Source organism: Helobdella robusta (assembly GCF_000326865.2).
Source record: "Helobdella robusta unplaced genomic scaffold HELROscaffold_20, whole genome shotgun sequence".
NCBI lineage: Eukaryota > Metazoa > Annelida > Clitellata > Rhynchobdellida > Glossiphoniidae > Helobdella > Helobdella robusta.
In genome coordinates, this window is record NW_008704084.1 from 2,796,960 (window position 1) to 2,823,194 (window position 26,235).

General features: G+C 32.4%; 3 protein-coding genes across 3 annotated transcripts; 2 read left to right on the top strand and 1 right to left on the bottom strand.

Moving 5' to 3' along the window:
- Positions 1-4,338: 4,338 nt before the first annotated feature.
- On the top strand, positions 4,339-7,590 carry HELRODRAFT_171443 (hypothetical protein; the record flags this gene model as incomplete). The annotated part of the gene is made up of 7 exons (XM_009018158.1): positions 4,339-4,346; positions 4,436-4,550; positions 4,658-4,731; positions 4,803-4,902; positions 5,972-6,082; positions 7,019-7,090; positions 7,459-7,590. The coding sequence occupies 7 exons, from the start codon at positions 4,339-4,341 to the stop codon at positions 7,588-7,590; spliced, it is 612 nt and encodes a 203-aa protein (XP_009016406.1).
- A 1,191-nt stretch (positions 7,591-8,781) lies between these two features.
- On the bottom strand, positions 8,782-9,105 carry HELRODRAFT_171444 (hypothetical protein; the record flags this gene model as incomplete). Its single annotated transcript, XM_009018159.1, has 1 exon — positions 8,782-9,105. The coding sequence occupies one exon, from the start codon at positions 9,103-9,105 to the stop codon at positions 8,782-8,784; it is 324 nt and encodes a 107-aa protein (XP_009016407.1).
- Positions 9,106-10,429: 1,324 nt separating this feature from the next.
- HELRODRAFT_77631 (hypothetical protein) lies at positions 10,430-23,641 on the top strand (the record flags this gene model as incomplete). Its single annotated transcript, XM_009018160.1, has 5 exons — positions 10,430-10,587; positions 21,180-21,231; positions 22,941-23,114; positions 23,202-23,345; positions 23,402-23,641. The coding sequence occupies 5 exons, from the start codon at positions 10,430-10,432 to the stop codon at positions 23,639-23,641; spliced, it is 768 nt and encodes a 255-aa protein (XP_009016408.1).
- Between the last annotated feature and the right edge of the window lie 2,594 nt (positions 23,642-26,235).

The following is a 26,235-nucleotide window of genomic DNA, read 5'->3' on the forward strand; positions in this document are numbered from 1 at the left end:
AAAAGTTCTGTTTTTCAAGGATAATAATGTATATGTATATATATGTATATAAGTGTGTACATATTTCATTAACATTGATACATTTTCTCCTATTGACAATTTTATTTTATCATTGAGAAGCATTTTGAGCTGCACGGTGGCCGAGCCCACAAGAATTAATTTTCTTTTTTTGGTCTCCGAATCATTCATGCTTTTGTTTTGTTTGATTGAATAAAAGTGATTTGATTTGATATGTATATATATATAAAATTGAAGTTCAAAATTTAAAAACCAGCATCGTAAATAGTGACAAAGAAGAATATGATGCTATCGATGAAGAAAAGGAAAGAAAATATATACATACATTTTCATTTTTTTTTCATTTTCAAAGTTTTATTCATAATCAACAACATATCAAATAAGTGAATAAAAGTTATGAAGTTGAATATGCGGAGACCGAATAAGACTGTTTGTCTTGTGGTGGCCACCGCAGGTAGATACATGAATAATTAATGAAATAAAATAAGGAAAATAACTGAAGCAGAAAGATAATTGAAGATAAATAAGTAAATGTTCGTGTCATACATATATAGACATATAACTATGTAAATGTTCGCTCAGTACATATATAAACACATAAATGTTTAACCATTCATAAAGACCATTCGTCCGCATCATTTGTTCTAACGTATTCTTAATATAATATTAGGTGGTGGAGTCGAGATCCAGTGTCAATAAAATAGCACGGAATTTTGACTTGAAATGTTGTAGGTTTATGATGGCTCTTAGATGGGGAGGTACAAGTTCTGTCCAAATTTTAGGACCTGTTATTTTTATGCTTGTCTGGATTAATTTGAGGCGAGTTTTGTAGATATAGAAGAGAAGGGTGTGTCTAGTGGTTGTAGATTGAACGGAGTTACTTAATGTGTAGAAGTTGATAAAGTGAGGTGGGAGAAGATTGTTGATAAATTTAAAAACGAATAAAGCAGAATAGTAAAGACAGATGAAGTTAACTGGTAAAATTTTTTTTGCTAGGAAGAAGGGTTTAGTATGAGAATCGGGTTTGAGGTTAAAAATTAAACGTATTGATCTTTTTTGGGAAAGTATTAGGTTATTCAGGTGGCTTTTTGGACTATTTCCCCATAGTGTGATGCAGTAGGTTAGATAAGGGTAGATGAATGTGTAATAAAGCGTGCGAAGAGCAGAAAGAGAGAGTTTATATTTGATTTTGTAGAAGATGCCTGTGAGTTTGTTGATTTTGTTTGAGGTAGTTTGTAGGTGAGAATTCCATGAAAGATTTTCTGTGATGGTGATTCCAAGAAATTTGGTAGACAGGGTGCGGCTTATAGGAACACCATTAACTAATAGGTTTAGGTTAGTAGCTTGGTTGGTGAGTATTTTTGGGCCAAAAATAATGTATGCACATTTCGAATAATTTATGATTAGTTTATTATTGGATAACCAGTTAGAGTATTTTTGGAGTTCAAGATTGATATGTTCAGAGCAATCTGGTAGGTTGTTGGAAGTAAAAAGAAGGTTGGTGTCGCCTGCGAACAGTACGCATTTGGTTGAGGGCGAAACATTGCAGAGGTCATTTATGTAGGTAGAAAATAGAAGGGGTCCTAGTATGGATCCTTGTGGCACCCCGTGATGAATAAGAGCGTGTTTTGAATTGATGTTGTCCATGGAAACATATTGTGTCCGTGATGAAAGATAGCTTCTCATCCAGTTGTGAGCTGTGCCTCTTATTCCGTAATGATGTAGTTTGGATAGGAGTATTTTGTGATCGATGACATCGAAGGCTTTGGATAAGTCCAGGAAAATGCCAATAGAAAGATTTTTGTTATTCATTTCATTTAGTATATGCTGAGTGAAGTCAAGAATAGCAAGCTCAGTTGAGTGGTTGGGTCTGAATCCGTATTGGTTATTGCAGATAATATTGTTGGAGCAGAAGAAATTAGAGAGTCTTTTAAAGAAAAGTTTTTCAAGAATTTTTGACAGCGGGGAAAGAATGGAGATGGGTCTGTAGTTGTTAATGTCATCTTTGTTTCCTTTCTTGAATACTGGTATGATTTTGGCTATTTTAAATGAGTCAGGAAAAATTCCAGTGCTTAGTGATAAGTTGAAGATATGATTAAGTGGTGATATGATAGAGAAAATTATGCTTTTGATAAGGAACATGTTGAGTCCATCGTCTGCATAGCTCTTTTTGTTTTTCAAGATATTAATAGTAGTTAATATTTCTTGTTCAGTAACAGGATATAGACAAATGGAATGGGGTGTGGATGGGCTCATAAAATCTGTAGGACTACCATAGCTGGGAGGTTGGTTTGAGAGTAGTTGGCTAGCGATGTTTGCAAAGTGGGTGTTGAGAAGGTCACATATTTCTTGTTTATTTTCAATTGCTTGGTTGTTGATAGTTAGTTTGGTGATTGATGAGTTAGGAGGTTGCTTGGTTAGAATTTCTTTGATAGTGTTCCATTTTTGTCCAACATTGTTATGTGCGTCTTCAAGTTTGTTAGAGATGTAGTCTCGTTCAGTTTTTCGTTTAATAGATGTGAACATGTTTCTGAAGCTTTTGTAGGTGGCAATGTTGCGGGGGGTTGGATATTTAAGGCTTATGATGTATAGTTTGTTTTTCTTTTTTGCAAGACTTAGAATGTTGTCATTGATCCAGCATTTTTTGTTTTTGACAGGACGGAGGGGGGCAAAAATGTCTAGAGAGTGAGTTAAGATAGTATTCAAAACAGAGCAGCAGTCAAAGACATTTTTTAGAGAAGTCAAAGAATTCCAGTTGTAGTTTGATAAAAAATTGTTGATGTTGTTTATAGATTCTTCAGTTAGGTTTCTGAAGTGCTTAATAGGGGCATGGTTTGAGATTTCTGATTTGGAAGCGATGGCGAATATAGGGAAATGGTCAGATATGTCAGACAGAATTATTCCAGATAAGTGAGAAGTTAGATTGTTAGTAAAGATATTGTCGATGAGTGAGCAAGAAGAAGTTGAGATGCGAGTAGAGGAGGTTATAAGAGGTAAGAAGTTGTATGATGATAGTAGGTTAGAGAAGTCAGCAACGACGTTGTCACTGTTGAGTTTATTGAGGTCAAGGTTAAAGTCGCCAATTAAATAGCTCTTTATGTGTGGCTTGAGTGTGGGTAAAATAAGTTTGAGCTTTTGGATTAAGATATTAGGGTCAGTGTTGGGGGGTCTATATGCTGCTAAAATATTTACGTGTGTGTTGTTTAATTTTAAATTGACACCAAGAAGGTCAATAATGGTGTCGTTCCAGATAAAGATATTGTCGATGAGTGAGCAAGACTTCTCTAAAAAATGTCAACGACTGCTGCTCTGTTTTGAATACTATCTTAACTCACTATCTTAACTCTGGAATAATTGTTTATCATAGAAAATTCAATGCCTGATCTGATGGAGATTCCGACTCCACCACCTATTCTGTCAGACCTATTTTTAAAAACAAAATTGTAATCATTCATACGAACTAGTTTAGCGGTTTCGTCATTCAGCCATGTCTCTGAAATAATAATAATGGGAAAAAATAAGATAAAAATTTATTTAAAATTAAAATGTCAGAAATTTTATTTAAAAGACTTCTACTGTTTATGTGAAGTAGAGGTAGAGGGTGATCATGATTGTTGATGTACTTGGCTTCTAGAATGTTGAGTAGATCTCTTGTGGTGTAGTAGGATGACTGTCTGGTGAATGAATCTAGGAGGTTCTTTGTGGGGTCGATGTGGGTGTTGTATGCGTTAAATGTTGATCATCTTCGTCGTTGTTTGATGGTTGAGGATGTTGTTGGATAGAATTGATTGTGGAATAAGTATTGTTAACAGCCATTGTCGTGATTTATTGATGTCGCAGAATTGACATCGGAGGGAGGACTCATCATCGATGAGGCTTGTTGTTGTTTATGTGGTTCGACCAGCTGAGAAGGGCCCATCGTGACTGGCTCGACTGGCTGAGTGGATTCTTCCAAAGAAGTTAAAATGGAAGCTACCTCAACTGTGTTTTCTACATGCTGATGTAGAAAACATACATACATACATATATATATATGTATATATATATATATATATATATATATATATATATATATATATATATATTGGTAATAGACCATAATTTGTGATGTTATATGCTTGCTTTGCTTATGGTTTACTTAGCTTAAATACTTTTTCAAAGACAGTAAGTGTCACGGATTTAGGGGCGTATTTAGTTTGAGAAGCTGAAAATTAATGACTTGAAATCTGTTATAACCTATTTTTTATATTTTTAATGGTTGTTTTCAGTTGTCAGTTTCAATGAAGTTGTCAATGAGTGAAACGAAGTTTACAATTGAAAATGTTCAAGTTATTATATGGAACAACCAATCATGTTTCAACAACATACATACATTTAACATATTACAAATACTTTGGGATTTGAATGTGCCGTGCAGAATATATGATAACCATGAAGACCCTAATCCCAATGTTGAAAGTTTAAAACTATACTGCAAAGTGCACCAAGTGCCTTATTTCATAATATTGGAGAATGATATGCTTATTTACAAAGTAAGTTTGTAGGTTTCAATGTTAATTTCCAAATGATTTCTTCGTTAAATTTTCCAGTTAACTATGCTAATAATTTGTAATTGTTTTAATTTTTTATTATTGTCAAGATTGAATCTGATAAAGACCGGTTGCTTTTTAAACAAAACAGTGAATCGGAATTTCACAACTTTCTAAAAACAAAGTTAATTTTTTACTGTATAATGGCAATACGTTTCTATTAGTTATTTATTATAATTAAACATATGCATTTAGGTTTAACAAGAGCAAAGAGAGCACAGCCATCACGCCCATCAAAAGTAATCAGACCGTTCATAATGTTGAAGACTTGAATGAAGACTTTCAATTTGTTGATGTAAGATTAGTTGGTTCTCAATCAGCATATAAGCAATCTAACAAGGTATTCAAATGTTGTCGTCTTTTGGAAATCTATTTTTGAAAATTATTTCATTTTTTATTATTATAATTTTGTTTACTAATATCACATAATGCATTATTCCAGTCTAGTCTCAAACAAATTTTGCAACCAAAAAACGAAAGACATCTCTAGGCGGATGTTCCTTTCTATCAAACTCCTCACAAAATCATGTGTGTTGCTCTACATGAGCCATGAACATTACTCGCTATCAAACATCACTCTCAATTTTTTGCAATTTTTTTTTACCTTGGTGGGGACGTCGTTTTGGCCGATAACAGAGCTGTTCCTGTTCAGTCTAGGCCATATTACTTCTGTCTTCAGGCTTAAGCTTAAGCAATTTTCGTCGAATTCATTTAAACATCATTGTGACTACACTAGGAATAGAAAAGCCAAAAAAAACTGACAGGAACGTTGACAATCAATTCGGGGCTACACCAATTTTTCTATTTTCTGGACTTTTTAATATCCTCAAATCTTTTTTCTTTCTTGCCCTACAAAGATTTTGACCTTCATCCTTTTTTTGTAATGAACGATTTGTCACAGAAACAAAATTTTGTTAATGTATTTTATTCCACTATCGATTTTAAAGTATTCGAGCCATACAATTGTAAAAATGGTAATTCTAATGAAATATTGGTAATGAGTGAAAAACATTTTGTTTTTTGAATTTAAAATTTTTTCCTTAACTGTGACTAAATAGTTTAATTTCAGATAGAAAATCAAATAACAAAAATTAATTTGACCATCTGAAAAGCAATTTGGAAAATACAAATTTGAGATTTGTTGCAGCAATTATTGACTAAAATAAAAGCTTAAAAAATGTCTTCAAAGAAGGAATAAAATTAAACATTTTTAATTAAATATAAGTGATATTTTATTACTGACAAGTGACAAGATACTAATAATCTTCACTTTCTCTCTTATTTCATATTTGATGATTTTACTCATTCACTGTAAAAATGAATTCAAATGATATGATTAATTTAATGAAAATTAATTGTTTCAGATTCTATCGAGCATGAAACAGTTGCTTTCAAAATTCAAAAAAGGTCCTATTCATATTTTGTTAGCTGAAATATCAAAATATATGTTGAAATCTATAGCCGCTGCAATTGATGTAAGAGCTTTTCTTATTATTTTACAATGTTATATTTTTATATTTTTTGATAAAATTGCGCTAATTAATCTTTCCAGCTTAAAGACGAATCTTCCTTAACAGCCAGCATAAATAGCATCTGCAAAGAGTAAATATGTTTAACCGTAATTTTAATGTAATGCCAAAAGTTCTTCATAAATTTTTCAGACATTGTCAACAAGAAGCTCTTTTAAAGCCATTGTTGAATTTTTTCTGAGGCAAATGTTTTCCTTACCTCTTCATATTTATTTCCGGAAATTATAACATTTATACCAACCTGTACATATTTTTCTTGAGCTTTTATTTCTTATGATTCACCTTTCGAAATGTGATATTCACATGTCAGCTGGAAATTTTAGAAGCGATATTTCAAGTCATCTGTTTTTGTTGTCTTTGTTTTAAGTTTTTAATCAGTCACTAGAAAATCTGTTCTTCCGAAACCAAGTTTTTATTTTCTTAACTGTCATGTGAGTGCTTGTGGAGACCGCAAATTTTTTTGTAGCTAATACCGATTTCATATACAAAAAAATCATAAATTGTTTTGCCAACGCAAAAAACGTAAATCAGACCCACGTAGTCTGACTTTAAACTTTCAAGTTACTACTGTTTTTGCAGTCGTTTTTGGCTATTTATGAAAAAATGTAGCAATCAAGGAAAAATAGGCGAGCACTTTAGCCTTGTTACACTAAGAAAAATTAGTTATTTTAAACTGATCTAATTGGAGGCAATGAATATTTCCAATAATGTTTTCGATTTTTGTTCTCTTAATTTTGCTCCTTTAAATAAAATTGGTTTCTTTCCTTATTTTTTTAGTGCTAAATAGCAACAAAATCTTTTTTTCATCAATTTTATACGATCATACATCTTAATCTGTATCTCAAAAGTTTGATTTAAACTTTATATGAACATTTACTTCAGATTTCAAAAGGAGAAAAAATATATTCAGAAAATCGGCCACGACATCGCTTCTTTGACGTTCAAAAACAACCAGTATGTATTTCGCTTTTATATTATTAAACATTATAAAAAAAAACAAATGCAGAACTATAACCGTAATTTTCTAATTATTACCCTTAGTTTACTTATTCATTTTTCAAACTAGTGTTGTGTCAGAAACTTTTAACCATTCATCTTGACAGTCAAATATTAAACTATTATTTATAAAATTAAGTTAAACAACTTTCTTTTTAATTCAAATTCAACTCAAAACACGCGTCACCTTTCGGCACAACCCCATGAAAGCATCCTGAATTTTACTGCAGATGAAAGAATTTTTTTATAAGGGCATCCCGCAACATAGCAAATTTATTTAGTCTTTTTTGTTCTTTTGAATCAATCACTTGATAAATTCGCCGAAGCAATTCAAAGATGAAGTATTCGACTCTTTGTATTTAATATCGCGCCTAGTATTCAGCCGAAATTCAGGCTTCGGCCATTTTCAACGACCGAATAACATTGCAATTTCTGTCCTGGTTATGACATTAAACTGACCCTCACTGCCTTGTGAGTGATGTTGGATCATCAAAGGCTAGGCCCACCGCTTATAACTGTGGTTGCGTAAGGAAGGGCGTCCTGCATAAAAATTAGCCAAATAAATTACTTATGATGGAATGGCGTCGAGGGGTATTTCGGTTTCATCATAGGTAGCCAAACGGCAACCCCCGAAAATCGGGGAAAATGTCGTCTAAACGTGTGTTGTTGTTGTTGTTGAATAACATTGCAATTTCTGTTCTAGCCACCACTATTTTTTTTATTTCCTGGCCATAGATTGATTTTTATTAGCGGTCAATTTGTTCTGGCTGTCATAGCTGTTACAAAAATTAGAAATTGAACATTAGAATTTATATTACGTCCTACCTCGGGAAACCGGGTCTCTGGACGCAAAACGAAGATTGATTGATAGAATTCATATTATCCCGATAAACCATTTTCTCAACAGCTTTTTTCAATGTATAAAATGGGAATTTTTTTCAACCTTTTGATTTTGGTATTTGCTGTTGGGTTTAGCCAAATAGTGGATCAACAATTCAGCCAAACGTACTATTGGGTCATCTCTAGTATTTAATCTATCAACTAAACAAAATTTTTAAACGCCCTCAAGTTTGCAAAAAGCGCCTAAAAAATTGCATGCTCATTCTTTAAAATGTGTTAGGTTGTGTTAATTTTATTCATGATGTCTTAGCCGCTCCAGACAAAATGGCCACTATTATACACTAAATGAAGATCTAGGGGTTCAGTTAAAAAACAGTCACCAAACATTTTTGAGTATGGTGACATGACGTTTTAAAGCTTACATTTTTATGGCTACTGTAGGTTATCCATTAACGAACTTCCACTGACAAATCTAAATTTAAGTACAATGTATAATAAATATGTTTCATGTTTTTAACTTGCTATTAATACACTAACTTATAATTTTCAGGTTTTCTATCATAATATTGTACAGTCTCGAAGATGAAGTTTATAAAATGCTAATGTAGTTTGCATTATATTGTGAGTGTTAGTCCTGACAACTCTCAAAACGCTGCTACAATTTGACTGTATCACATCATCCAAATTATCATTTTTAAAATTTAGTATACAACATTTATTCAATTTTTTTAAATTAAAATTTGATAAACCTTCATGATCAATGTTTTTAAAACAATGGGAAAATTATTTGAAATACATACAAGTTGTTGCTATTTACAATTGTAAGAATGGGTATCAAAATTTTGTTTCAAATTAGCGATAAGTGACTTGGCATGATCCAATTGTTTCGATAGATTTTCAATTTCAATTGCTTTGTCAAGAATAGAGTTTTGTAAATGTCTTTTTTCTAACTGGTCAATGAGTTGCTTGTTAAATGATGACGTGACTAGACAGTGTGACTTAAAATTAGCCCCGTGTTCACTTTCATAGCTACTGAACATGTTATGTGAAGAACCCTGGACTGAGGGTGCCACTTCAAACGTTGCTATTGTATGTGGACATGTTATCTCTCCTTCCTCCAAGATGTCTTCCATCACTGCATAATAAAATCCTTTACAGTCATATCTGAAATATACATCACATCAATCAAGGGTATTAGTAATGGTCAAAACATTGTAAAAATGTAAAGTAAAGAAAGAAAGGTTTTAACATTTAACCAGTTTAGAGTTTATGTATAATTACATATTAATTAATAAATGAAAATACAGAAGTTAATGAAAAATGTGGCAGATTTGCTTGTTGATTCTATTACTAATAAGCTATTTATAACTTATGTTCTCAAATTTTAACTAGTGCAATTTAATAATGACTTTAGTAATAGTTAGTTTATATTTATAATTGCTATTTCTTGTATCTCCATTTGGCTAGTCTGAAAGAATTGCATCGGTTTCGTTAACTGCTTGCAGCTTCACTAAATAATAAAATTTAAAAAAATACCGTTCAGACGACATCAATATTCCGTCGGTGCGGTTACTGATACGTCACGCTTTAATTATTCACGTTCAGTTTCTAACAGGAGACACCGTTGAAAGCTGGCGAAACCAACAACAAAAACGCACGTTAAGTTTCAAACGGATAATTACCATATTGCGCTAACAGGTCATTAGCATATGTGTTTCTAGCGTATTTTCTGTTAAGGACATATGATAATATGCTGTTAAAAAATAAAAATAGAGTGTTACTTTTTTTCTGTGTACACCATGGAATTATATAAATATATATAATTTAATGGTGTATACTTACGACTCTGAGTCTTTGAAGATTTCTAGAGAAATTTAATTGGACCTCTAATACTTCCTATGAGGATGTATTAAAACCATGGATATATTATTATTATTATCATATTTATATATATATTCATGATTGAAACAGTCCAGTTATCATGCAGAAGGAAGGAATGAAATGTCAAACAACTACTGGAAAGATTGCTGGGAGAAAAGATCGCGGTCGACAATGAATTACTTTCGTGAAGTCTTTGTGTAACTTGTTGAATTTCACCACAAAAGTGTTATAGATCAAGCTTTGTAGAGGTCGATGGTCGCCAATATCTTGAAGGGATAAGGCACAAAAAGAAAAGACTGTTAAAGGGTAATTTGCATATCACGTAGACCGTGTTCATCCAACATAAAAGTCATCCAATCAAAATTAACTACATGGTCAAAACAATGCAGTCTGTCACTTAAAATCCTCCATGGATCATTCCAACTCATCATAAACTAGAATAACACTACCTCCAGAGCATTTATTCATCACCATAGACTCGCACAGCACAACTCAATTTGGTCTCCCATGGTATCTCTGTTAAAAATATATAGGTCGATTATATATGGGCCAAACTTTAAAGCTAAGTTCAATATTATGAATTTCTACGGAGTCTATTTGCTTTATTGCTTAAATCCGAAATACAGAGGACGAACGTATATTGGATTTACGGTCAATCCCAACAGACGTATAAATCAGCACAATAAAGGAAAAGAAGCCGGTGGTGCAGTGAGAACGCACGGAAAAGGACCATGGTTAATAATTTTAGACTATTTTGTTTATTATTTTTACTTTTAATTAATTATTAATTAATTAATTTATAAAAATTATAAAAGTTCAGCGCAGAGAAAGTTTACTTTAAATCACACTTTTTACTTGAAAAAGAAACAGTTAAAAAGTCAAAAAACCTATGTTGTGTGCAAATATTTCACATTTTTTTGGTATAAGATACTTGGTATGCTTATTCATTTTATTTTTTTGTTATTCTAGCATGGCTGCATTCGTTCTCGTCTTAAATTTTTCAAATTCAGTTTAATGTGCTGGCTGCATTCAGTTGCCTGTGTGTGAATTTGATAAAACACCTAAGTTTTTGCATTTGCCAGGGCCAGATTAACCTATCTTGACTACTTCTGCCCAAACCTTGATCTTCTACTGACAGCTGGTACATTCAATATTATGCAAAAATCTAACAAAAGAAAAACAATTGTTAACACATTTGTGCTACCATCTAGGGCTGCAGTCGTAAATTCAACATAAAGTGCATGGGACTATTATGATAAATTTGTTGAAAAAGATAAGACAAAACATGTTATTAATCCAATTTAGGTAAATTATATGATAGAACATTTTTTTGTTTATTTAGGATATATATAATATAATATAGATATATTGATACTGTTGATCATGATATTTTGCTGGAAAGACTCTCAGTCTCATATGGTGTAACGGGGGACGCACTTAGCTGGTTTCAGTCCTATTTGACAGACAAAATACAGGTTGTCATCGTTGGGGAAGGTGCAGACACAGCTACGTCAGAAATTACCTGCAGTGTTCCGCAGGGCTCTGTCCTTGGCCCTCTGTTATATATACTATACACTGCTGATATAGTCAGCGTTGTGGAATCATCAGGTGCTCGTTGCCATTTGTACGCTGACGACATTCAACTATACAGATCTGGGTCTGCGAGCTTGTCTTATCAACTCTCTACAACTGTCACAGATGCTGTAAAAGCAGTAGGAGAATGGATGACAGCAAATAAATTAAAGCTAAATATCAACAAAATGCAATACATGTGGCTAGGAACACTTCATAAACTCCTTCAGGTTGACAGGTTCAAAGATCCAGTGACAAATCTAGGTGTGGTTATGGATCCAGACCTTTCAATGAAGTCTCATGTAAATAAACTATGCAAGAAATGTTTTTTCCAGCTACAAAAACTAACAGCCATCGGACGATGTTTGACAGTTGACTCCACAAAAGCTCTTGTTTGCAGTTTCATTTGTAACAAGATTCAATATAGGGGGTCGACTACGATCATCAAGCCGCAGTGACCTACACATTCCTAAGTTCATATCTTCTCATTTTGGAAAAAGAAGATTTTCAGTAGCATCTGCGCAGATTTGGAATTCGTTGCCTGCTGATCTAAAGAATTTCAACATCATGGGTCGAAATGAATTCAAAAAACGGCTAAAGACTCATTGTTTCAACATTCAACAGCCAAGGAAGTAGAGAGTGCTTCTGAAGTCAACTCACAAGAGGCGCTGTACAAATTCTGCAATACAATACGATATATATATATATATATATATGTATATATGTTGGAAAGAGACCATATTAAATACAGTATTGTATGAATTCTACCTGTTGGCGTTAATCAATTTAAAGTTTATCTTTTCAATCTTCCTTACTAGAATTTACTGGAAATTGTTATGTATGTGTATATATTATGTTGTCATTGTGTTCAAAATTTATATAGTTATACTAGATTGCATAAGCATATATTTTCTGTGAGTTCTGAATAGTTTGATATTTTCATTTTATGCTGCAATATTCATTGTATTTACATGTTCCCCTAAAATATTTTTTGTCTTTTTTTGTATATATTTTTAGCTTTTCCATGAGCTTCAGATTTATAATGGATTTTAATTTTGATACAGATATTTGATAATTTATTTTCACAAATTACTTGTAGCTTCAAATAGGGAATTACTCCATTTTACAAAAATATGGATTCTTTTGAAACACTTGAGGTTTTTATACTTGCGCAATCGTTGCAACCAAGCTTGTAATTTGAACTTATGAGCCATGGATACTTGTTCTTAATGTTAAGATGTTGTTACTTTTGTTAATATTGAAATGAATTTATAATCGGTTTTAGTGAAAAAATTGTTTCCAGCGGTCCAGCCAAGAAAAATTGTGATAAAGCCATTCCAGTATAGACAGACATCATAAATTATGGACTGACATTGCTCATACTCAGTATTTCAAACTTGAGTTGATTGGTATTTCAAACATGGGTTTACTTTGCATAGAGATCAAACCTCTTTACTAAAATTTGGTGTAAACCATTTACTCATTCAACAAAGGTGTTTTATACAAACAAGACTTGTGTACATTAAAATATTTTATTAAAAATTAAACACATTTTGTAGACAAATTTCCAACTTTTACTGTTTTTTTAACAAAATCTTCCAAATTTTTTATAATCTGTTGCAATTTTGTAACATATTGTATGCACATTAAATTTCCACCATACTTTGCCTGTACCACCTGGCACCTGTGATAATAATTTTTAATTAATTAATTATTATCAATTTAATTATTGGCAAAAAATAGCTTTTTTCAATTTTTAAAAGTGTTTTTCAAGTTATTTTTTCATTTGAAAGTTTCTTCTGACGTCTTAAACAATCCAACTCTTTCTTCCGATCGTTTTTATCAAGAATATCGGTTGTCATTAGCGAACATGACCACCAGGTACTAGTACATCAAACTTTGCAAGTTGCTGTAAACGTTGAACTTTGGCAGTTGCCAGATCGTCTGTGATATTGATGTAGAAATTTCAACCTCACAGTTGCATGGCACTGCCAAAAAAACCTTTCTAAAGAATCTTGACCTAATGCTGAACTGAAGACAGCACATACTGGAACTGATGGTCAGAAAGAAGTACCTCAGCAGCAGCGACGTTGAATTTGGTCACTGCCGCAAATGCATCAGCTGTAAAAATTTTTGAGCTTATATTGTGGTACACCAACCCATTATCACAGCTTGCAATGACGTCGCAAATTTCTAAGAGCTTCTGAAGAAGAACTGCCATTGTGTTTTGGCGCCGTCACAAAGTTTTACAGCACTGCACCGGTTTTTGATATTCATTATCTTGAACTACGTGCTCACAAGATTAATGAAACGTACTGTGCCTTCTAGGTGCAGTTTTTTTTCAACGTAAATAACGCTGCTACTTTCTTTTCATAGAAAGCTTGGCATACCAAAGATACACTCTGATGTTGCCGGAATTTGGGATGTACTGATGTGTTGGATATTAGTGGAACCTGTTCATTATCGGCATTTTAGCACTCCTGGCGCTGATATTCATAAAATTGTACTTGACTCCCCGTCTAGCCGTTCTTCGCTTGATCTGGTGCCACTCCATGTTGTTAGGAAATACATTGATTTATTTCTTCCATTTTTATCACATATTGTCAGTTTACCTAACAGTTTTCTTCGTTGCTGAAACATGCCGTGGTTGTCCCCACTTTGAAAAAGCCAAACCTTGATAAAAATACTTTAGTTAATTGTTGAGAAAATTGTCAACAAGCAATTGCTTTGCTGGTGTTCGTTAATGGTTTTCTTTCATCTTGCCAGTCTGGTTGTCGTTGATCCCATTTGACTGAAACTGCACTCGTTAATTTAACTTCGGAATTATTTATGGCAATTTGTTAATAAATTAATAAATTCACTATACTATCTTCAACTTTTTAATAGTATCACCTTCCCTGAAGTTTAAAATTATAATATTGTTTTCACGCCTTTCAAGCTCAGCATCGTGATCAAGTTTTCTGGTAACTTGTTTAACTCCAGAACGGATCAATTTAGTGCCATTATCAATCTCCTTTTTGGACAAACCTGACCAGCTTTTCTCTATATCGTTCTTTAAGGAGTCAAGTTCAGTTTGAACCTTTGAAGACCTCTGTTAGTTAATTTTTAATAGACGCTATTTCTTTTTGAAAAACAGTGTTAACATCTTTTTTCAAAAAATTGATGTCATCATTAAAGTTTGTATTAGCATTAACCGTAGAAATAACGTTTGTTAAAATGTTCTTGATAGATGCAATTTCATTTTTAATGGCATTCCTGAATGAATCAATTTCATTCTTCATACTTCAACCAGAGACAGCATGAGAGACAATGTTATCTAAGGTACTTTAATAGATGTAATATCAGATTGCCTGGACTGATGATCATTAAAGATCCTATCAATACACCCACTATTATTAATATCGTCGGATTTGTCAAGGTGCTTAAAAAAGTGGCAAACAAGAATCACAAAATATCATTTTGCTATAACAACCATTCATGGATGTCAAAAAATCAACTTTAATTTCATTACAAGTGGCGTACAAAGCAGAACCACATGTCGAACATTGTATTACAGCAGAATTAACATTTGCCTTAACACCTTCCAGTAGACATTTACATCTAGAGATGGGAATCGAACCCTACCTTTGATGTTCGGGTTCGGTTCGGTCAGGCCCAAAGTTCGGGTTCGGTTCGATTCGGTCGAGTCCAAAGTTCGAGTTCGGTTCGGTTCAGTCAGGCCTAAAGTTCGGGTTCGGTTCGGTTCTGTCAGGTCTCAACAAGTTCGGGTTCGGTTCTGTCAGGTCTCAACAAGTTCGGGTTCGGTTCGATGAGATTTTGATCGACTTAATTAGTCGCAATAAAAACTAGTAGATTGATTGAAATTATAGCTTTAAATTAATGAAACAATAAAGGCAATAATAATTTCTCTTTTAATATACAAAATAAAGTACACAAATCTATTGACAAATGTGAGTGAATGATATTTAAAGATTTCAAGGCTGCATATTATGTTTTAAAAACATTAACATTTCTAATGTTTCTGGATTCAACCTAGCCCTACGGTCACTCAATGTCATGCCGCATGCTGAAAAAACTCTTTTTTAGCTGTACTGGTAGCAGGAATAGCTAACAACTTTCTAGCAATCAATGCCATTTTTGGAAGCTTGTGTTTGACATCATTTTCCTTCCAAAATTTCAATGCGGGACAGCCAGTTACAGGCAGTGCCAAATATTTATCCAGTTCGTGTCTTTTGTCGTTTATGTCATAATTAGATAGGGGAGTTGCAACTGTTTTGAAATTTGCGAGTAAATCCAATTCAGTGTCAGCTTTAAGCATTTTTAATGGTGGCCGATGATCTGAATAGCTACTGTCACCAACACTGTCCAGATCCAGATGTGTGTTATCAAAATGCTCTGATATGATTTAAGGTGGTATGGATGACTCAGTTTTATCTACCATGCTTCGCATTTCAGCATAAACAAACTCGCGATTTTCTGCACTCGCAAATGACAGGTATTTGTAAGAAGGAACAATAAGTGTTGACAGCATATGCGGCGGATGAACAATGTATTTTTCGTTTATGCTGGAAAGGAAAGCTGCTTTCAAATCACGCATGCTGTCACTGTCTGAGCCATTCATTTTACAAATTGACTGAAAACGAAAGAGCACCGGCCATACATCAGATGTAGGAACATTGTCATGTGACAGTTGCACAGTAGCTTTGTGAAACGGATGCAAAGATTTAACGACTTCCGACAATAATTTTTTATTAATATTGTTTAATTGTTCAAGTTTATCAAACTGCTTTGCATCAGCAAGAAGAGACTTCACATGATCAAGCTGACTTGACAATGATTGCAAAAGAAAAAACTGGCTATTCCAACGTGTGCTTACATCTTGTTTAAGAGTATGTTCTAATTCTTGGTTTTTTCCGCTGTGCTTAAAGTATCCCACCACTTCTTTTGAAACCTTTATCATGTCAAGAACCAATTCAACACCAGGTGATTTTAGAGCTTTTTCAACAGCTAAGTTCAGGTTATGACCAGCACAACTAATTCTGACATCATTACGGTAAGCTGATTTCATATTGCTTCCGTTGTCAGTCACAAATACCAGATTTTCATTTAATATATACTCTGGAAAAAGATTTTTGAGTATTTTTGTAGTCTTAGTTTTAATACAAAACCAGTTTAAGATTTCGTAAACTCAAATAATCCAATGCATTTGCTTATGAGGCAATAACTTCTGTTAATATAATGGACTGTAAACGCCTAATAAGAATGTTTCAGTAGATCATTAGTCCAGTGGTCAGTAGTTATTGCTACATAAGTAACCAGAGAAAGTTCTTTTAGTTGTTGAATACATTCATTGTATAACTTTGGCAGTAATGACTTGGATAAAGTTGTACGATCACACATTAAATCTTGATATTGCACCGACCCATAATTTGACCCAATATCAATCATTGTTTGTGCAAAGTTACTAAGACCAGTGTTTTGTATACTTGAAAAAGGCTGAATATTTTCCGCAATCATGTAGAGAGCTGCACGTTCTGCTTTTTGACAGATACGTTTAGGTATCTGAAAATTTATTTTTTCAAATTATATTCATCAATTAAAAATATGTTTTGATTTTGAAACTATAAAAGAAAAACTGTAATGTAATATTTTAAGCATACCATACATTGATTATGTATTTTGTACAAGACTTTTCACCAAAATTAATGAAATGACTACTTTCTACTAAAAAACAGCAACTAGCATATATTTCTTAAAAATAGTAATACATTAACTCAGCGGTTCTCAACCTTTTCAGTGACGTGGACCACTTATAAAGTTCCTGTCTCAGTTGCGGACCACCACTGAAAATTGTGTGTTTTTGCCCGAATCAAAAAACAAAAACAACTTTGAAATGTACAATGTTCATTTGAAATTTATGCATACATGTCAGAATTTGGTTACAAAAAAGTGATTATTATTAATTAGAAAAAAAATTTAAATTATTTTAATGTGAGCCTTGAGCTTGCATATTTGAGCACAGTTTATCCACACGAGGTGTAATGCTTGAAAGACTCAAACGTAGATCATCTTCAACATCAAATCGTGAATAATATTTTGTCTTAATTGAAACTAGTGCAGAGAATCCACATTCACAAAGATATGATGTCGCAAAAGGTAAAATAATTTTAAAAGCTTGCTCAGACAGTTCTGGATATTCATGTGAAACTTGAATCCAAAACTTCATCAAGCTCACTGTTTTTTGGAAAATTTTCAATGTAGAATCACTGGTGAGGTCAATGAATTGGTTTAATTCTGATGTTGGCAGATTTAATGAATCAGCTTTTACAAGAAACGGACTGGATACCCACAAAAAATTCTGAATGTTTATATCACCAAAGCAGATGTGGAATTGATCCAGCAATGATTGAATATGTCCAGAAATTAAATTTATCAATTTTGTTTTATCAATCTCAGCATTTTCTGGTTTCTCAGTAAATTCGTGTAATTGATCAAACATGTCAAAGTTACCTTCCAAAATTTTTCGCTTCCAAAGATCAAGTTTTCTAATAAAAGCCGATACTTTATCACTGAGCGTGATTAAGTTTGTCTGTTTCCCTTGCATAGATGAATTCAGTTTATTTAGCTGTTCAAAAATATCAGCCAAATAAGCCAGAGTAGCAACCCATGAATTGTCATTCAAATAAGCTACAAGTTGGGGATTTTTTTCTTCAAGAAACTCTTTCAAAGCATCACGCAATTCATAGAGTCTGTTAAAAACTTTCCCCCTCGATAACCAGCGAACTTCAGTATACATCAGTAACTGTTCATGTTCCAGCTCCATATCTAAACACAAGGCAGCAAAGAGGCGAGAATTCAGTGGACGTGTCTTGATGAAATTAACAATTTTTATAGCCTGATTAAAAGACTTTAACTCGGCACTCATTTTTTTACATGCAAGACTTTCCTTATGAATCATACAGTGAGTAAATTTGGCAGTTGGCACATTTTCACGTACACGTTCCCACAAGCCAGTTTGTCTTCCTGTCATTGCTGCTGCACCATCAGTGCACACTCCAACACACCATTGCCATTCGATGCCATTGAATGTCATGAAATTATCAAGGATTGCAAAAAGTTCTGCGCTTGTTGTATGACCCGGCAAGTTTTACAAAACAACAAATCTTCTTCAACTTCATCCACCCAAATATATCTCACATAAGCCAATAATTGTGCCTGGCCAGACACATCTGTCGATTCATCCAATTGAACTGCAAATTTTTTACAGTTGTAGTCTGTAATCTTGTAGTCTGGAAATTAATTGTTCTTTAACATCACCTGCTGCCAAAGTAATACGTCGTTGAATTGTGTCATTTGAAACTGGAATTGTTTTTAGTTTACTTGCTATGGCTTCGCCAAATATTTCTCGACACATATCTATAGCAGCAGGCATTATTAGAGTCTCGGCAATTGTGTGTGGTTTTCTCGCTTTTGCAATTTGAGTAGCCACTAAGAATGATGCTCTTAAAGCTTTCTCGTTGACTTTTGTTGCTTTTGAGATGCATTCCTTCTGACTAGCAAGTGACTGTTTCTTACGCATAAAATATTCAAGTGGTTTTTTTGAGCAATCAGGGTGATTAGTTTTAAGATGTCTTTGGAGTTTTGCAGGTTTCATTGCTTCATTTGAAAGAGTTTGTGAGCATATTACACACTGTGGTTTAGGTTGATCATTTACTGTGACACATAAATCCAAAACGCAAGTATTTTTCATCATATCGTCGTACGGTTGTTCGTCTTTTTTTCCTCAGAACTTCAGTTGTTTCACAGCCACTCGAGTCAGAGGAACTATCATCGTTTTGATTTTGTTCGTTTGTTTTTTTGGTTAGAAATTTATCCATTTATTTTTTTAAATTTAATTATTTGTACATGTACTATAATTTTTATAAGGTCTTTAAAATTTAAACTTGAAATACTTGAAATGCTAAAATGTCAACAAGCAGACGTGAGATTTCCGGTGGTGTGATTAAAAGTAAACATAATTTAAAACGAATTTCTTATGTTGCAACAATTTTAGTGCTATCTAGCGATTAAAACAAACAAAATTAACCAGATTAATAGTAAGAAAATTTTGTCATTATTAGTTTCCTGCGGCCATCGAAATTGAATGAAATTAAAAAAAAACAAAAATATATATTTGTTTTTGTATGTTTTTAATTTAAAAAGCGCAATTTTAGACTCTGCTTGCGGACCACCAAGCAGGTGGCCGCGGACCACCAGTGGTCCGCGGACCACAGGTTGAGAACCACTGCATTAACTTATTCTATTCAGCATCTTTAAAATTTCTAATTGAAATTAATAACTTGAATAATGTTATTATTATTGACCTACCTCTTTCTTTTTAGGCAAAAAGTTCGTCATTTTAAATTGCCCAGGCTCTGTGTTGATTGTCTTTGTGTGTGATAAAATGTGTCTTTGTAGAGTTGTAGTATGACCAATTGGCACTGAAAACCATATTCCACAACGTCTACAAACGGCAAACTTCTTGACAATCTTTTAGATGAAATACCATAAATTTAAAATGCTAAAAGAGTTAGTCTAAAATCATTTTACATAGATTGACATTAAAGTCGGTAATTACAAAAATCCTAAAGTCAATTTTTATAGTAATTTTAATAACCATTATAAAAGCCAAAAATAACGTACGTAACCTAAAACTAATTTTTAACGTCTAACGCTAACCTCATCGTCAAGTTCAATACAACGAAAGCTTGTCCAACATTCACTCTTGGTCCATGTCGCAGGTACCTGTCGAGCTGATCCTTCTGTTATTAATTTCTCCAAATCCATCTTTGTAGTCCATTTTTTACAAATTTGTTTTTCTTTATTTTTATTATTACTATTACAATTATTATTATTATTAATTATTATTATTATTGCTACTCATATTTCTAAATTATTTTCAAGTGTACAATGCTAAGTTCGTTAACTGGTAAGTTCGCTCTTCCTATAAAAAAAACGCAATTAAATGCTACAATAGTTCTTCCGAATTCATGCAATGAAACAAGACAATAAAGAAAAATACAAGAAAAATGTGTGACAAATTAGTCATGGTGATCGCGCCTTTCTTTTCTTCGTACCAAAAAGTATAAAATTAATTTATATTTAATCACACATACATTGGCTGTCGGTCATTTGTAATATTTGGACTGTCGATAATGCATGCACCTACTTCCATCATTAGTACAACAATAATTTTCAGACTAATGATGTTTGGATAACATTAGAAAGGTTCGTTCTGTTCGGTTCGTAATCGGCAGTTTTAAAGTTCGGGTTCTGTTCGGCCATGAGCAAAGTTCGGGTACGGTTCGGTTCAGTCGTGCCCAGAGTTCGGGTTCGGTTCGGTTTGGTCACAAGTAGGGTTCGAGTTCGGTTCGTTCGGTTCGGGTTCGGTTCGATTCCCATCTCTACTTACATCCCTCCAACATAATTAAACCCACGGCCAAAAGACTGCGAGATAAATAGAACATATAACTTTATACGATACAAATGAAATTGGCAATTAAATATGTATATTAAATATGTATATTATATATGTATGTGTGTATATATATATATATATATGTGTGTGTGTGTGTGTGTGTGTGTGTGTGTGCGTGCGCGCACGAGGTATGTAAAGCTAAATTTATTCTAATCAAATTAAGTTAAAAATTGAATGTAACAAAATTTAAGTTGAATTTTAAGATTTTTCAAGGTTTTACAATTTTTTTCACGTCAGGGAGATGGTTTTAATTGTTCATGGTTTCCCTAATATGATATCTGCACTTCAGGTTTGATTTGCTTTCATTTAACACCTTTCAGTAATAGCTCTTTCAAGAAAGTATCTAATTGCATTCATATCGTAATCAATGTTTTTATACATAATGTTATTAATGTTCTAGTTACAAAATTTTCTGTAATTATACAATTCAAACGACAGAATTTTAAAGCATCTTTCTACTCGTTTTTAAAGAATTCTATGGAAGCATGAAAAGGAGTAAACTTAATATATTATTTTGTTCGAACATGTTTATTAGGGTTTTCCATTAAGCATCTTTTGCGACGTAATTTTTTTTAAATTGAAATAAATTATAGTAATACAATTTATTTCTCTATTAAACAATATATATATATATATATATATATACATATATATATATATATATTCTCAATTAAACAATATATAACAATATATATGTGTGTGTGGGTGTGTGTGTTGTGTGTGTGTGTGTATCAGGGTTGTTAATAGCTGAGTAGCGACTTTTTCAGTATCGGTATCGTGCGAAATATTTAATAATCTTATAATCTCTCAAAGAAACTTAGATTAAGTGGCGTTGTTTTGCTCTATATCTGTTTACTGCTATAATCTTCCTTTTTGTTATTTTGCAACTTAAGTGGCTTGTTTTTCATTGTATTCCGTAAAAAAATCCATAGTTTTAACTTTAGCACGTGGTTTTATTAAATTTTAGCATGATGTTTTAACTCTAACAAGTCGGTTTATTCAACTTTAGCAGGTGGTTTTAACTTTAACGTGTAGTTTTGTTATGTGGTTATAACACGCTTTAACAGGCTATCAGCCAATTTGAACAAATATAGGATTTGAATGTTGAAAACAAAACAAGTACAAAACATTAAATTTCAACTTCGAATAGCAAAATCATTAGTGTAATAATATTTTCTGTCGTGAAATTGCAAATATTCATGACATTCGATTTAATTTTTAACGCACTAACAATAAAGTAGGAGATTCAAATCAAAAGGGAATAAGTGGTGAAACATTTTAAGAAATAGTTCGATAAAAGCAATTTTGTCACTACTTTTTCATTTAAGTAGCGATAGCTATAGCGGCGTATATATCAGCCTTGTCTTTTATTAAATCATAACTTAGTGACAGATCGCGACAATTATTTTTGGATCATGATTACTCCAGTAAAGAAAAGGTGTTATCTAGAATCTTTTAGGGATCGGTGTTTCGTCCACTTGTTTTCAATCTACACTGCTGACATTTTTTGATGTGATTGAGGGCTATGATATATAAGGTTTTTCATATGCTTGAGTCAAGTAGCTCGTTTGATTGTTTAGGGGAAAGACTGGCTAAAAATAGATGCTTATTGAAGTCCTTTGTTGGGTTTTTCAAAATGATATTAGATTAACTAAAAGTAAAACCAAGTTATTACCATTTAGTGCATGGCAACAGACATGAAGAGTAGGATAAACTCGTTGAACACGACACTAATATAATAATTAATTTGAAAACTTATTGAATTAAGTGTTTGAAAGTAATTACAAAATATTCAATTTGTCGCGAGCAAATGTGTTGGGCTGTACGTTATATTTTTGCCTCTTGTTATATTTCATTAGTACGCTTTTTTAATTTTTTTTGCTTTTGCAACCAAATTGTTTCAAGATGAAAATTATATTTTATTGAAATGAATCAAAACGAAATTTTTATTAAATTGCGTGATTCTGAAATTTTTTACATTCTTTATATTTTTATAAGTTCGAGTGGGCTTGGACAAAACCGAAATTATCAAGAAGATTAAAGAATTTGCCAAATAAAAAAGCTGCTGATAAAAAATACGATTATTGCATTAATGTGTTATGTCACATGGTTAACACTGGACCGTGGAATAGACTTCCATTGACTATTCGTTGGCTAAAGCAGGAGTACAAAGTAAGAATTATATTTTTTTAAATTAGTTTATTTTTGATTGAAATTTTACTGTTTTGACATGTTTACATTCAATATTTACAGAGAGAGTTCAGTATTAACGTTGAACCTCCTCTTCATATGGCTATTGAACATGGACCTGTGAAAAATGTTAGACGGAAAGTAGAGGCGGAAGAAAATCACGTTACAGAGTTTAAAACTCAACAGTGTGTATTGTGTTTGCACTGTTTTAATGTTAGCATCAAAATTTGAAATTGTTGTTATGTGCTTAGACATTATAATTCTTTCAGGAAAACGACAATACCATCTCGTGTTTCCATTGCAATACGTCGTACCATACAATGTGCTTGGCAGACACTATTTTAAATGCGCAAACATCTGACAGAACAACAAAGTTGACCAAACATCTATTGCCAGTTGATGGTACTTGTCCAAAATGTTTTCGAAGCATTCTGTGGGGAGACCTGATTCGATTCAAAAAAGGGGGTTTTTCAGAAAAATGTGTTAATGATACATGTTTTATGGAATGATCTTCTAAAAAGCAATAACTTGGATTTGAATCAAATAATAAATTTTTATTTAGCAAATGCTCATTTATTTCGTTACATTTTCATCAAATGCTCTGTACAATTATAAACATTTTTCCAATTTTTGTAAAACAAATTTTTGCAATTAACAGGTCTATTTTAAATTAGCAGGTCTATTTTTAATTTAAAACGAATTTGGACAGAATTGAATAAAATTGGAAGTTCGTAATGTCTTAGTATAGTTCAATTGGTAGCTATAAATCAATCGCATAACAAAGTTGATAAATTTGTGATCGCGCTTTTATGTAGCAGTGTACTCGTTATTGTCAAAGCTTAGGAAGGTTTGTGACGAAATGAAGATAGGAATATGTGCTTGCACAGTATTTTAAAGATAACAGGAGGTGTATAGAGCTAGATAAGGTTAGGAGAAACACAATATATCGGCCGCAACTGATAGCATGTCTTTTTGTGATTAGTTACAAGATTTTTTGAAGGGTGGAAGTAGGTTTTTGCAAAAATCTTCCGACAACGATTGAAACGACTTCAAGAAAGTCAAGATGCAAATATAGAACGTGAGATTGCTGAAGCCGGCAGTTGAAAAATTACATAGTGTAAGTGGTGTCGTTAGGTAACAGCAGCTACAAAAATAAAGTAATTCGCAGATGCTTTGTTTAAAATTTTGTTGAAAGTCAATCGATCAGTCGTTGTATTTTCTATGGAATCAGTAAAAAAATTAGATAATTGAGTCTTCTTAGTTCATTTAAGAAATAGTATTTATTCCTCTGTGTATCATTGCAGCATTAATAATTTATTTATTTTTGACTCTTTTTTAGTTTTTTTAATATGACAAAATGTTCAATTAGTTTGTAAAGCGCTATTTCCGCGATGTTCAACAGCGCTCCTCCATAAATTTTGCGAACAGATGGGTCTTGAGATCTGCTCTGAACTTCGTATATGAACAAAAAAAAACCACAAATCTTAAAAAATTCTCCCAGATCAAAAACATTTGTTATTCAAGTACATATGCGGTCCTTCAAAAGTAAAATAATTTTCAATGCAGTCCTCACAGCAAAACATTTGCCCACCCCTGACTTAAAGGATAGAGTCTAGAATCAGAAATACTATAGTAGAGCGAGTTACGATAATTGATTCTAGATAAATAATACGAGGTATTTCAGAAGTATAGATGAATAAAAAGGGAGGTGTTGGAGCTGTTTGTTTATGGTCAGAAAGTAAAGCTGTCGCTGTTAAGCCATCTATGAAATGACTGCACAGTGCACATACTGGTGGTTTTCTGTTGTCTCGTTGGACTTATGTTTGCAAAAGTTTAGACTTTTATTATAGTTGCTGATTGAGATATCTATTTTGAATGTTATTATAAAGGGCTACATCTAAGGGTAAATCCTGAAATATTTCTGCTTCTTTTATAATTTTTCGATGTTTTTTTTTTAATTTTTCAACAAAAAACTATAGCATTTGATTTATTTAGTCCCGTTTAAAGTTGTTGAAAAGATATACTTATAAGCCGGGTTATTATGGGATTAGATTTTCATATAAAAAGTTCACTGTTTACTTCTGTTTCAATAAATTTCTTGTAAATTCTGATGGTTAGACATGCAAACTTTCTGATGGCGATAGATATGCTCGTAGACACCCCCTTGAAGCTTCATTTACAACGGGGTCATCTATTTCAATGTGAGTTTCTTGTTGCACCAGAAACTTGGCACCTTATTCGCAATAGGTAAATTTTAAGGTAATTTGCCTCTGCACTCCAAATTATGTATGTCATTATGTATATCAAGATATCTTTTGCTTTACCAATAACCAATATTAATAAAAATGATTTATGCAAATAAAACCGTGAATGATTCTTTTAATACTTTGTCATCTGATAATAGAAAAAATTGATTGAAATATTGTTGTCCATTTTTTCGGCGTTCCAGCATGGTCAGGCTATCTGTATGACTGTATGCCTCTTTTTTAGTTTTTTTAGTTGAATTGGATGATGTTTTATAAATAAAAATATTTTATAATAACAATATATGACACAATAAAATATATAATAATTGTAATAGAATGAAATAATAAACTTGTTTATTAAAATTGTTCCAGACTTTATTTTTATTCGGTGACGCAATTTTACTCAATCCAATTCAATAATTATATCCATTTTCAATAATTAAAATTTTCTCAATAAAATTTATAAAATTCTAGCGTTAAATTTTGATAAAATTTACAATTTCTTTGGTTCAAGTTTCGGTTTGTCGTTTTGTTTAAGTTTAAGTTTTTTAAATTCTTTGAGAGCGAGTCCTGGCTAGGTTGAAGTTTTCAGATAAGGTTTTCATTGAAATATTACATTTTGGTGATGAACTTTGTTCAATTATTGATTTTATTTTAGTTTTATATATTTATATTTAAAAATTATGAATTTATAATATATTTTATATTTAATTAGTTCAACTATTCTATTATTATAGTATTATCAAACAAACATTTTAAAAATTATTTAATTTAAATTTTAAAATATCAATAAAACAAACCTTCAATTCATATTCCAAAAAACATCGTCGCTTGATTTTTGTGTTCTGAGCTTATCA